The sequence below is a fragment of the Larimichthys crocea genome, chromosome XXIII (genome assembly GCF_000972845.2).
Source record: "Larimichthys crocea isolate SSNF chromosome XXIII, L_crocea_2.0, whole genome shotgun sequence".
NCBI lineage: Eukaryota > Metazoa > Chordata > Actinopteri > Sciaenidae > Larimichthys > Larimichthys crocea.
Window position 1 is genome coordinate 9,832,785 of NC_040033.1, and position 14,269 is coordinate 9,847,053.

The following is a 14,269-nucleotide window of genomic DNA, read 5'->3' on the forward strand; positions in this document are numbered from 1 at the left end:
TTAATAGCGCATTGTGTGAGGGCACACACACAGATTGGACTTTTCCATGCATAGGACTAACAGACGAGTTTGTATGGTCGTGCCAGCTTCTATCATATAACCAGGCACTGCTCAGGAGGAGAAAAGAGGACTTAAACCCGGCGCATGGTGATTTATTTTGACTGGAACCACAATGGAGTCAAATGGCACAGCTGGGAGTCACGGTGAGTTGGGGTGTGGTGACGCACAGGTTAATGATTTGATTGTACAGCCTACTTAGTTGATACTGTTTCCAAAGGCTCACCTGTTGACATTACTTTATAGGTCTTTATATAAAAAGAAAAATCAGACATAAAAACCTATATCTCTAGCACATTTTTCTGTTTTTATTCGTGGTTTTGGTGCCGGGCGCGCATCATATAACATCAATTTCCAAAATCTGGCTTTTGTTGACACAACACCAGGTTACCAACCCTCTATAGAAAGTGGGTAGAAAGTGTCCTCCACATACTGAGGGTTGGGGAAGTGGTTTTGTTTGATGATGTCTCTGTTACCAGGGCGATATCAGGTTTCACACAGTAGGTGACATACATCTAGGTGCGGGACGAGGAACTAGTGCAGCAGATGTGAGGAACAACCTCATTTGAAAGGAGTATCAGATGTACCATAAAGTTTCGAACAGGTTTTTAATTCCACACATATCCACCGTGGGATGGCGCCGTTTCACAGCTCATAAGAGGACATGGCAACACTTACATTTGAGATTCATGTCTTCTTGTGTTTGGAGTGGGGGGGGGTACAGTAACCTGATGTGTGCTGCCAAATCCACAGCGGAAAGAAAAAAAAAGACTTGATTTACATGCATCATATCAAAGTCACCATGCAGCCAATGATGGTGTTTGCTTTAATCACCCCTGGAGCGATCGACATTCTCATTTCAGCAAAGACTGACAGGGTTTTTCCAACCAGAGGTGTCCCAACCCACTGACATTTAGATGTTTTTACCCCACTTATAGATAATATAGACCCTTTTCCCTCAAGCGTTTCAAGTCCACACTGGACATGGAACATAGATGAATTTAGACCCGCCCCATGAGAGAAGAAACTCTATGTGGTGACTGCTGCTCTTTCACAGCGAGCACATATGAAACACCGACTGGATGTACTATTTAAAAAAAATACTTTGTTAATAGAAAAGTTATTCCATAATGTCTTGCTTACATAAACGTCCAAAGAGGACGACATCCGAGGAGCAGGTTTTCCTGGAGAAGGTGAGAAAAATTGCGCAGGAGAATGGAAAACGCTTAGGTAAGTCCACCCCCCCTTCCTCTCCAAAGGTGCCAATGTGTCACTGATTATTCTGCCACAGACACTCATATCTAATGTTTCCATAATCTTATCAACATAAATCACTGGACATATATACACTTGCAGGATAACTCACCTGTTTGTGTTGCTGGAATGTAACTTATGTTTAATGCAGCTCTATGCTGGCTTCCTCATCGCCTGGAGCGGTGCATTTTTTTACTTTTTACTATCCACTGATTTCAACAATTAAAACCAGGGCAAACACAGGAAGCCGTTTAAAGCCGCAAAAAGAGCTGAATGCATGCTCTGTGGTGTTTTCATGTCTTTTTGTGCCTCTGGTCTCTCTAAGTTTGTCTCATTTGACTCAATGTAGCTGCATGGTTTCAGGATGGATTCGACATTTTGAAAGAGAGAGAGAGAAAAAAAAGTTTCTAGAGTAAATGTCACTTGACTCCAATTGAGTGTGACACTGTTTATGGCAACAGCATGGTGCACAATCTTTTTTTTGTTTATTAAGCAATCATACATGCGACATTTGGAGCATTTCTCTCTGTGAAAAGTTTCCTACAATCTCAAATAACAGTTATTTTCTTGCTGGAAGAACAAAAGTATTCTGTACCCAAAGATAGGGCACCACCGCCCACTCAAGTTGTGTGTGAACTCTTATAATTACCTTGTCCCCTAGAGGTATCCCTACCTGTTATTTGGCCTAAATTCTTGTGTTTTCTTGCCCTAGCTTGCCTCATAGGGTGTAGGTTGTACCCAGCCTTGCAGCTGGAACTGATTACTCTTGATCTGATCTAAATCCCACAAACATTAAATGTAGAGTATGACTCATTTTCTTAGGAAAGTGTTATAAATCAGAATTTTTTTTTGGCTGTCCTCGTCTCAAAGAAGAATAAAAATCTGACCTCTTCAGTGCACAGATAAGGGGGTTGACTAAAGAAGTAGAAGTTAAGCCTGACAGAAAGCCTGAGTGAAAAGCAGAGGCGGCGTTCAAGCTCTCGAGCTCTCTTTGCCCATTCCTCCTCGATCTCTGCAGAGGCCAGAAGCTCATAAACAACCTCTGTGAGTCTGTGGTGCGATTTTGGGAAAAAAATGTCTGTAATGTTGTGGTCCTGCCCACGACCCTGATGGTCCCAGCTGAGTTGTCATGAACATATTTATCCTCAGATGCCCTGTTTACTGATTTGTACACAGCTGCTCAGAAGGATTGCATTTAGCAAAAACATTTTTCATTTTAAGCATGATCCAAAAATCTGCATCCAAACTTCAGTCCCACCCGCGTACGCCTCACATCTGCTCAGATGGAAAACAAATAAACTAAATGTCGACCTGCCAACATTCTCCTGTGAGCTTGCTGTGGTTTGGACATGAATTATGAATCGTGTGTTTCTGCACATGTCACACACCCTTTTCCAGAAAGCCACAGTCAGCAAATGACTTCACCTGAGCGATAAGCAACTGAGACAGACTGTGTGGCTGTTGAGAAACACTGTACTGTACACTGCTGAGAACACAGTGACTGACAAGATTACACATCTATCAGCTGCTCGGATTTCTATCACCAAACTAAAGGATGTTTTTTGCGTAATCACGATGATCCATTAAAAACACAAATCTGCTAAACTAAGGTTATGCTCAAAGTGCCACCCCACTGGCTTTACACAAACCAGACAAAAGGTCAATTTACTCAACTAAATCTAGGAATGTTCGTCTATGAAAGGATAAGATTCATCTGTCCTGATCTAAATCTTAATAAACACCTTCTATCAACACATCCCCTCCCCCCCTGTAAGTACAATTAAATGTTACACAAGTCACAACTTAGTCTATCCCAGGAGACAAAGTGGACTTGGAACTTCGACTGAATAAGAAAAGACGCCCATTATGTCTGTGTTACAAAGCGGAGTCAAGGAGGGTAGATCCAGCATTTATGGGTTAAGCACTATAGGTCAGGATGTCTCAGCCTTCGCTGTTAAGATTCTGACTGTTCTATTTTTGAGTCCTCCAACATCATGACTCACTGGAGAGTGTATTGTAAACTTCCTAACATGTTCAGTATTTTAACTGTAACGATGTCGATTTCTTATGCGAGCGCCTCTAACATTATAGGTAATCTAAATGTGTAAGATTTATGTATGACCTCTCTCCACCCTTGCCACCCCCTGCAGGTTTGGAGGGAGATGAAGATCTACAGTTCCTGCTGGTCGGCGGGGAGCTGGTCAAGATTCGCTCTAGCTCCTGGAAGAAGAACCGCTTCTTCAAACTGCAGGAAGACTGCAAAACATTTTGGCATGAATCTCACAAAACATTCCGGCGAAACCAGACCTGTGAGTGTCATATGTGTTTGCATACTTCTAATTTGTGTGTCAGCAAGATGGGATTGAATTTAATAATGCACAAAATAAGGAGAGGCTCTATAAAAACGTCCCTTCCCCCTGAGTTCTGCAAGTTATGTTACTCGGGTCTATTCATCCTGCTGACTTTTTGACCTGTACATCCTTATGCTATTATTCTGTTAACTCTTCTGAGCTCTCCTTTCAGATCTCAACAATAGTTTACAGCACACACCCTTCAAATCCCACTAGTGTTTCAGAATATGTGAGAAATGGTGGTGAAATCGGAAAACTTGATACTGCAGCCAGACAGAGACAGACAAGACAGACTGGAAAATACTAGTGTGTATCCTGACTATGTTTGTCCTTGTGTGTGTGTGAGAGATTATTTTCCCCTAACTTCTGGTTTAGTGATCCACTGTCAGTGTGTGAATTTATCTATATGTCTTCTGGGCCTCTAGTAGCTCTGATCCATCTCCCACCCCAGCTGGGGCTGCTGCTACTGGGTCTGATAACCTCTGCCCCTTTAAACAAACACTGAAAGAGCAGTGTGCCTCATAGTCCCCATAGAAACACAGCAGACACACACAGAGGTGATATAGCACAATGAGTGTGTGTGAACAGTCATGGGCTATTTTTCGACATGACCACACTGTCTTAGAGATGACCTTATTTACGGAAGTAAGCCCCTATGGTTTATTGCTTTCCTCTGGTCTTTAGCAAGCCGCAATTCAGCACTAAAGTGCCCTAAGGTAAGAGAGTGTGGGAGGACAACACATATTGTTTCGACCACTTTTTGTATGAGATAACTTTTTATCAGTGGGTAGTCCTATTATATAATTCTTATTCTGTTACTTTTGTCCGTAGTTATTGTTTACACAGCCACTCATTTCATGTCTCTCTGACAGCTGTTATATATTGTTTATATTGTGAAGCCCCCTAAAACCTCACTGTGATTCTGGAATATACAAATAAAGAAGATACACACACCTTATAGAAAATGTGGAGAAATGATCGAGTGATTGGCAGCCACGTAGCAGCGCCCTGGGGAAAGTTAGTGGTTCTGTACATTGCTCGAGGGCACCTGGATGTTTAACTGGCACCTCCCCAGCTACCAGTCCACACTCTGTACTGTGGTCCATGCTGCACTTGAACTGGCCTTCCTCCAGTACCCAAACCAAGTCCCAATATGTACTGAGTTACCACCACCCCAGAACAAGACTTGCCTTAGTTGTGATAGTAACGTTTGAAACTACGATATCTGATTCTTGGTATCTGTACCACAACAATACAAAGCTTCATTTAAAGTGGCTATAATCGATATTTTCATATGAAGAATCGATCAACTGTGTATGTGAAATGGATGATTCTAGCGACAGACCCATGAATGATTATCACCCTCTCAGCTATACAAAGTATTTTAGCGCCTTTCAGCCACTTGTTTTGGTTTTATGAGCCTGTAACTTTACTGTTTTGGTTCTGATAGCGTAATTTATACACACTTTACTATACCTATCCAGCTCCATACCACCAACAGAAAGAGTTAGCAGCTAGCTATTGAACATATATGGAGCATTTAGCTCTTTAAGAGCCAGATATTTAAATCGGGAACTGGTGGAGACCAAAGAGAGAGCTAAAAGGAGATTGAATACTGAACTTGCATTCACCAGGTGGTCACAAACACAACACCATATAAATGCTAGTGTTTCTTTGTGTCGCACTGTAAACAGACAACTGTTTGTTAACATATTGTATATGAATTCAAAAGATTATTATATGTCAGTGTTGTGTTTGCAGCTTTTTCGGGTTGGGAAGTAGCTAAAAAATAGTTTTTGCAAGTTAGAAACTTCCCGATTTAGGTCAGGAAACATCTGTTTGAATACATTTTTTGATAATTGGCACTATTCTGTGCCACTGTTCTCCAACAGCACTAAGATTTAGTGCCTGTAAGTCCTCCATGCTCTGTAACTCTGAGCGAGAGAGAAGCCCTTCACTCTGGATCACTTCACATCAGTCCCTATAGACTGTAAAGCTCTGTTTTATTGGCCTGTCTTTTTTTTTCCCACACTCAGTGACTGTCATTTTCCTTGGCAGCATTCACAGACACACACGCATACACATGCACACACACACTGTCGGGGTCATATGAGGTAGATGTTGAAGGCTTTCTATAAAGATGACACATATCTCATCACAGTCTGTCAGTCAGACAGTCACAGAGGTAAAGGTGATAGTTACTTAAAAAGTTGTTCCAGTAGTAATAATATTTGCAGATTTATCAGATCAGAATTTGACTAAACGATATTCATGTTGAAGCGTAACTACAGTAGCAGACAGGGTAATTAGGTAGTTGTTGTTTTGCATGTCATTCCACAAAGTCTATTTTGTGTTATTTCTATTCATTTCCAACCCTGGGTAAATATTAACCTTAAGGTCAAGTTTATCCATATACTGACATGGCTAACTAACACGCCACTTCACAGCTAAATGTTTTAGAAACCAGCATGAACTGTTTGGGCTTCCACAATAATCTCATTGTGTGAAATTTCATCTGGTATTTAAGCAATGCCAGCGTGACACGGATGACATGACTCGGACATTGTGGTTCGGCTCTCCAGATGGGATTCTCTGAAAATGGTCCAAATTCACAACCCCAAACTCCTCTACAGAGGTCTGTTTTGCTGGGGATAATGTGCATGCGCAGATTGAACAAACACTCCTCTTCTGGTGAGTGCCTCTAAGGTATTTTGTTCATCTAGCAGTCAGCTGGGTGTACACCACCAAGCCTTGGGTGTGTTTCCCCACACCGTTCTCTAACCTTTGTCTTTTTCCCTTCAAGTAGTCTGACCTTTAGATTCATCCTGCCATTGGATAGTCTCACAGAAACAATGGGCGCTGTTCATTGGATTCTCCAACCCACGCAATGTAAAGGGTAGAAACATTGTGATGGTACAACATATGGCCTCTTAGCTAAGCCCGTGGTCTTTGTTGTTTTGTTACCATGGCGGTTGTTGCGATTTAGTGTGGTTACATCATGCGTGGCTCTTCCATACATTAAGCTACTAAACAACAGAGCTGGCCCCCAACGTCTGGGTAAAAAACGGGATGCATATGCAGAGACTTTTAATCGTAGAAATGACAGTCATAGTATTTTATCTGTGACCTTGTATGAGCCTGAAATCAAGGGAGGCCAGATTGCATCAAACTGTTGTTAAGTACAGTAATCAAATCTCACTGGAATGTTTTTGGGTTGATGTCTGAGAGATGATCTCTTCAGTCTCAGAGGGACTAAAACTGAGCTTAGTGGAGCTTTTGGTAAACAAGGTTCAGAATAAACACGCTGTGGTTTTGTAACTTGTTCGACTGTGTTAAAGAATAACTCTGTTGCTCACATCTCTAGAAGTTATTCTTCATTTTTGCCTGAGATAAGAGTCTTTGTGGAGCACAACAGCACATTTGAAAACAAAAAGCTATAGTCTATACAGCCAGCCTAGAAACATAAGAGAATAAAAGAGTTCTTATCTGAGCTATTTTGTTTGGATTTATCATATTTTGTTATTATGTCAGAGGTATTTCACACATATTTACTGATAAAACTACAAAGACTCTTTATCTTCACACCTGGCAGCTAAATTAACCAGTGCTACTCTCTGATAAATGAGAGCTATGATAAATACCAATGCATGAAGGTGATTTGATTTTCATATTTGTATAGCTCACATCCAGGGGCAGTTATAAGGTCACACTAACCTAACCTGTCTTAATCACACGAATGCTGTATTTTTTATGAACATTTCAATTTATAAGAAATGTTAAATTATAGAAAAAAGGCTACATACATGAAAGGTGTTTTTTTTTTTCAATTAAAGCTACACAGACTGTGTGTTTTGGGCTCTGGAAAAAGGCCTGATGCCCAGACTTTGCTCTTGTGTGCACAGAGAGCCTATTTAACATATTTGTTCCTTAGGGATAGGCCTTGAGGATTCCTCTTATTTGGCATGAGAACCTGTCATTTGTGATTTTGCATAGGCATATTAACCTAAAAACCTGTTTTCGGGAATCATCAGTACGTTTCAGAGAGTCACAAAAACTCACCGTGTCTCCTGCCTACATGTGTGAGAGTTGGCAAACCGCATTTGTCCAACAATCAGTTGTTGCTGCTTGAAGACAAAGTTATTTGGGTTTATACGCGAAAGCTTCGACAGCACCGACCTCCAAACATTCAATGTGCTTGAAGGCCGTTGAGTTATATGTTTTTATCTGTTGTCTTTGTGGCTTGTAAGTGAAGGCCAAAGAAGTGAGCCCCCACAGGGAAACAAACTCCTTCCTGTAGATAAGATGTAAAAAAATAAATAAAATAGTTTCTGGCACTCACATTGTGTTGTTGTGCCCATCGGGACAAAAAGTATGTAGCCACAAGATACGACATGTCTAAGGAAGGACTGCCACTGCCAGCTACTTCATGGTAGTGCCCAGATATCAAAGTTAAAACTTTATTTTGTACTAATAAAACCATTAACAACAATTACTTATATTTTTATTATGTAATATTAAAAATACATTTCTTTGTTACAGAACAAAGGAGTCCGTTTAGGCCTCCCCTCTTAATACATCTTAGTGTTTGGATGGCTTACATCTGTAAACGCCAGTTATTACCAAACCCTTGGTGACGCTACGAGGACCAGACTTTCTAAACAAACAAACCTCTTCCTCTCTCCAAACAGTTTCCGTCGATGACATCGATTCAGTGCGCAAAGGCCGCCAGTCTGAGGTGCTTAATAAACACACCGAGCCTAGCGTTGAAGAGAAGTGCTTCTCCATAATCTTCAAGGGCCGCAAGAAGAATCTTGACCTGATGGCAGCCAGTGGACCAGAGGCGAAACAGTGGGTCAGCGGCCTGGAGAAGATCATCTTCAACATGCGCAACCTCAGCCACCAGCAGAAGAGTGAGCAGTATCCTTGACTAAGTCCGTAATCGGGCATGTGCATTCACGTTTTTTCTTGAGATATGAGTTAAGATAGTGGTTTTTGCAATCCCACATGTTTTTTTTATTTACTTTCTCAAATATTTGGGAAAATCTGAAACAGCGCTTTGGTTGAGGTGTGCATATCAATAGAATATGTGTGTAATCCTTACATCTAAATTTTAGCTGGATAGTCAACTGCATGCGAAAAGCAGACAAGAATGAGGACAACAAGATGACCCTCAAGGAGCTGAAACACTTCCTGCGACAGATCAATGTTGAAGTGGACGATACTTACGCAGCAGACCTTTTCAAGGTGAGTCTCACTGATGAGCCATTGTATCCCGCACATCTACATCTTAAGATAAATGTATCATCCGTAAAATGCACACTTTGATAATCAAATATGGAGTCAATTCATTGTTTCATTGTGTCTTATGTTTTCTAGCAATGTGACACGTCCAATTCGGGGACCTTGGAGGACTCAGAGATCCAGCACTTCTACAGCCTGCTGACGCACCGGGAGGAGATAGATGTGATTTATGGGAAGTTTGCTGAAACAGAAGGTCAGATGAGCGCCAGAAATCTTCTGGACTTCCTGTTAAATGAGCAGAGGGAGGAAGCGTCCACCATGGCGGACGCCCTCAAACTGATTGAAAAATACGAGGTGGATGCGACAGGTAGGGTTAACTTGGAAACAATTGCTTTTTTTTTATCACTTTGGTTTTTTTGGTGTAGTTCACATTCCAAAACGTCTGTTCTTTGTCCACCAGCGAAGCAGAAGAAGCATATGACCAAAGACGGCTTCTTGATGTACCTGCACCATGAGGATGGCTCCATCCTCAACCCAGCTCACAAAAACGTGTATCAGGACATGAACCAACCCCTCAACCATTACTACATCTCCTCTTCACACAACACATATCTGATGGAGGATCAACTCAAAGGACCCAGCAGCACAGAAGCCTACATAAAGTAACTACTAATATAATGTTTACTGAAGAAACCCGAAAATGAGAGATAACAGCTTTACCTCATCATGCTAATTTTATTATTTTTCATAAAGTAGCTTGACAGTGGAGTATTTTCTCCTGTGCTGTCGTGCTTATGTTGGACACGGCCTTCAAAAAGTACTTCCTCAAGAGCAGGGACTTTTTAGGAAGCAGGAACTAAAACAGACACCAGTTTCCTTTGGAAAATGGCAGGCATGATCCCAGTGGTGCGCAGGTTTTCATGCAGGTTTTCTAATCCTGCAGAGCGCTGATGAAGAGCTGTCGCTGTGTGGAACTGGACTGCTGGGACGGGGCTAACGGCGAGCCTGTTATTTACCACGGCTACACACTCACATCCAAAGTGCTCTTCAAAGACGTCATAAAAGCCATCAAAGATTACGCCTTCAAAGTATGTAAGATAGATGACATGTGGTGACCAGATGTATTAGTTAAATTGTTTTCATTCATCATTATGAAGAGGCTTCACCTTCACTGAATAATTGTTTCCTTTGTATTTCCAGACGTCTGAGTACCCAGTGATCCTGTCCCTGGAGAACCACTGCACCGTAGACCAACAGAAGATCATGGCCCATCACATGATCTCCATCCTGGGTGACGCTTTAGTCACAAAACCTCTGGGCAACACCCTGCCCACCAACTTCCCCTCACCGGAGGTGTGTGGCCTTTAATCTCAGTTTACTGATTAATATTACATAATATTTGCAGACTTTAGAGCCCTGCTATAAACCCTCCAAAGGGACCACACCCTTAAAATTCCAAGATAATAAACAACTCTAACACATTTTTTCACCTTCCTGTTTAATTTAACTTGACTATTAGATTCTCTTGGAATGAACGCTCCATGAGATTAAAGTAACACCCATCCTCATTATGTGAGCATCAAATTCAAGCCTCTGCTCCTTCTCCCTGTGTTGATAATGTTGTTACACAAGAGTTTTGGTTTTATTGACTTGTCTTAGCGAGCACGTAGAGAGCAGTTGTTCATTAACTAATTATATGTTGTTTTAAGTAATTTACAAGATCTGACCGTGAGACTCGGCAGTGTATGAGAGAACGCCTTGTTTGATAGGCGAGATTGTTGGCCAGTAGTTTTTTATTTTTGTGTGAGCAGAGGTTGGTATTTAGTGTTTGCACACAAGGCATGCAAGGAATGCACATATTCATTCAACATGCCCTGTGGTCTTTCTTTCTTTTAATGTCTTTCTTGACTCCCTTTTCCTCATTGTCTCGACACCTTTCCCCCTTTAAATCACTTTTTACAATTACATCTTTGATAGTAAAGACATCTAAGACTCTCAGATAAACTGAAAAAATGTTCTCGGTATTAGGAGAGACACACATAGAAGGGAAATATTGGTAACTTAAATCATTTTTCAGTGACATTCCTAAGCCGTCGTGGGCAGATGTTGCACTCATGGGATGAATTCCTGTGTCATTGTAATTACGCATTGCACACCATTTTCCCTTTCTGTCATTGGCTGTTGAGAGGGTGTGACTAGCAGTCAACAATATGTCAAGAAGCGTCGCTGCATTTGGCAACAAAATGTCTAATTACCGACAGTGTGTATCGTGAGTTTTAGGTTTCTAAATTGCATAACGACATGTAACAACCGTTTCTGTGCAGGAGCTGAAGGGCAAGTTCCTCATCAAGGGAAAGAGATTGAACAAACTAGATGCTATCTTCAACAATAACAACACTTTAGAGGAAGACACCGTGTCTGAAGAGGATGAGGCTGCAGATTGTAAGGAGAATGGACAAAAAGCCAAACCAAAGGTGCGCCAAGTGTTCATTACTTGCTAAAAAATACACACATATTTTGTCAAGACATCGTCTTTGAATGTGCAGAACAAAACTCATCCTCCTCCTCTCCCATCTCCTTTTAGAAATCCAAAATCAAACTTGCCAAACAGCTCTCAGACATGGTCATCTTCTGCAAGAGTGTCCATTTTAATGGCTTTGAACACGCCAAGGACAACCATAGCTTCTATGAGATGTCGTCCTTCAAGGAGGGTAAAGCTTTCAACCTGGCTGATACTTCAGGTAAACATCTTACTGACAAACATTTCACAGATGTATGAAAATTGCCTTGAAGTGTGTTAAAACATTGGTGTTCGAATGTGTTCTCATACTACAGCTACTGCCTACATCCATCACAACATGGACAAACTCAGTCGGATCTACCCAGCGGGCTCGAGAACTGACTCCTCCAACTATAACCCAGTGCCCATGTGGAACGTTGGCTGCCAGATTGGTACGCTCTCATTAGTACGTGCAGAAATCCACTTAGTTTATTAACTGTTAGAGTAATAGTTTCACTCTGTTCTCTCTCTGATTTGTTTGATTTTTAGTGGCGTTGAACTTCCAGACTCCCTCCAAGGAGATGGACCTAAACCAGGGTCGGTTTCTGCCAAATGGTTGTAGTGGCTACGTCCTGAAACCAGAATTTCAGAGAAACCTGTCCTCTCAGTTTAATCCCAGCACATTAACCGAAGGGCCCTGGCTAAAGAAGAAGACCTTTCACGTCATGGTGAGATTTTTTTTTTAGGGTAGCCCTGGTAGCTCTCCCAATCCCAAAATGTACAAAGACTCAGTCCATGACACAGCAGCCCAGACTCGAGTTCATCCTGTGCCCCTTTGCTGCATGCCCACTTTCCTGTCACACTTCAGCTGCTACTATTCAAAAAAGGTTCGAAAAGCCCCAAAAATATCTTTAAAACATATAATTAACAACTAACAACTAATGTGCAGCGTTTCTCTGCATAGGTTTTTGCGTTCTTTGTGTGTTTTTGATTTGGCATTTCTGTATTCGCAATGTGTATGGGGCTTTCTGCATGATGTTTTTTCAGCACGTTTCTGTTGTTGAATTTGTTTTAGATTTTCATATTTTTTAATTGGCATCGTTTCTGAAGCAGCAGCACGTTTCTCCGAATGCAAATGTTTTGGGCTGTTGTAGTCTGTTTGTCTTTGACGGCCACCAGAACTTGTTTATATGCAAACATACAAATAAATGGTGACCCACACAAAAACCATTTCTCCACAGTGCTTCTAGTGGTCAAAAACTCCACAGAGTATATTTAAGTTTTTGTATTTGAATCTGTGATTTGCATCCACATGATTTGTTTCTTTGTCCATGTTACAATTTTGCGTGTTTGTGTTTCGTATCCCGACACAAAAGGTGATCTCAGCTCAGCAGTTACCTAAAATCAACAAGGACAAACACAAATCCATCGTTGACCCTCTGGTAAGAGTGGAGATCTATGGGGTCGCGACAGACAACGCCAGCAAGGAGACACACTACATTGAAAACAACGGTGAGCAGAACGCACGTAAACATACAGAAAATAAGATTATATTTACGGCATTAGTGAGTTGTAGCAACTGAACAATAATCCATCCATGCAGGGTTCAACCCAATGTGGAATGAGAGATTCCAGTTTGACATCCACGTTCCAGAGCTGGCCATGGTTCGATTTGTGGTGGAGGACTATGACTCAACGTCCCAGAATGATCTCATCGGGCAGTACTGTCTACCACTTACCAGTGTACAGAACGGTAAGCTCAAAACAACATGAAGCTGGACTGGAGAAAGCTCAGATATTGAACTAAGAGATGATTGAACTAAGACTGAAACATCAAGGTGTTTGGTAGATGCATTTCATTACAGATGTTCTCCCCCCTATTTAGGCAATTTAAGATAATAAAGTACAAGATCTCTGAATTTTCATGTGACAAGAGTTGCTGACAACTTTATTTGAATCACAGGACTCGCTGACAAAGCTAAAACTCACTTCCTTTTTTTTCTAGGATATCGCCACGTCCCAGTGTTAACCAAAAGCGGAGATGTCATCAGCTCAGCCGGACTGTTTGTGCATCTCATGCTCATCGACGCCCAGTAGGCCTGTGTTTTGGAAAACCTTCATGCCAGCGTCAGCATTTTTTTAAAAACAAAACAAAAACAATAAAACTCTAAAGGAGTCCAGTTTTAAAGCTAAATAATGTAACTCAAATATTCCAAAAGTTTTTTTTAATGGAAAAAAAGAATGTGTCCTCTGCAATGCTGCAGCTGCTGACTCACCGTTTGTCTGCGTAACATTTTCCTGTCATTGAGTTAAAAAAAAAAAAAAAAAAAGGGTTGGTGGTAACAAAGCAAAGACTGAATGGAAATGTGAATGAATGAGCATCGTCGGAAATCAGTCATTTAACTGTATGTGCCATATCGGGGAGAGGTACACTAACTGAAAGGGTGTGAATTTTTATGTCATTTATGAATAGTATTTTAATTTTTATAGATTTATTGAGGCTTTATTTCCCTTCAGGATCATACAACTAATGCTAATATGAAAACAATGTTTTTCTCAAGCAACACAATAAGCACTGTTTTAATGTTGTCTGACTACAACAAGCCTTGACTTGACTTGATTTTCTGTTTTAATCTCATAATGGGACTTAAAATGACTTAAAAATGCTTCATAACATCCTTTTGACTATTGATATGACGAGCATATCAAAGACATTAACTGTATCATATATGAATCTGCTCTAAACATACTGGTCCGTAATCCACTCTATCAAGTATTTTGTGATATTTTAAATCAAACTTTATTTTTTATTTTCCATCATCTGATGTACTACAGCAGTTTTTCTGTGACAAAGTCATGACTATGT

At 41.0% G+C, this 14,269-nt stretch overlaps 1 protein-coding gene across 2 annotated transcripts; it reads left to right on the forward strand.

Annotated features, from left to right (window-relative positions):
- On the forward strand, positions 1–13,743 carry plcd1a (phospholipase C, delta 1a). 2 transcript variants are annotated; one of them, XM_019267483.2, is made up of 15 exons: positions 1–203; positions 3,462–3,620; positions 8,351–8,579; positions 8,777–8,906; positions 9,039–9,270; positions 9,364–9,565; positions 9,847–9,991; positions 10,104–10,256; positions 11,228–11,377; positions 11,488–11,644; positions 11,739–11,855; positions 11,953–12,131; positions 12,780–12,915; positions 13,007–13,156; positions 13,409–13,743. In XM_019267483.2, exons 1-15 carry the CDS (start codon positions 173–175, stop codon positions 13,498–13,500), a joined length of 2,262 nt encoding a protein of 753 aa, XP_019123028.1. In that variant the 5' UTR covers positions 1–172; the 3' UTR covers positions 13,501–13,743. The 2 variants fall into 2 exon arrangements, with proteins under 2 accessions (XP_019123028.1, XP_019123027.1); XM_019267482.2 differs by lacking the exon at positions 1–203 and adding an exon at positions 989–1,287.
- Positions 13,744–14,269: the final 526 nt, after the last annotated feature.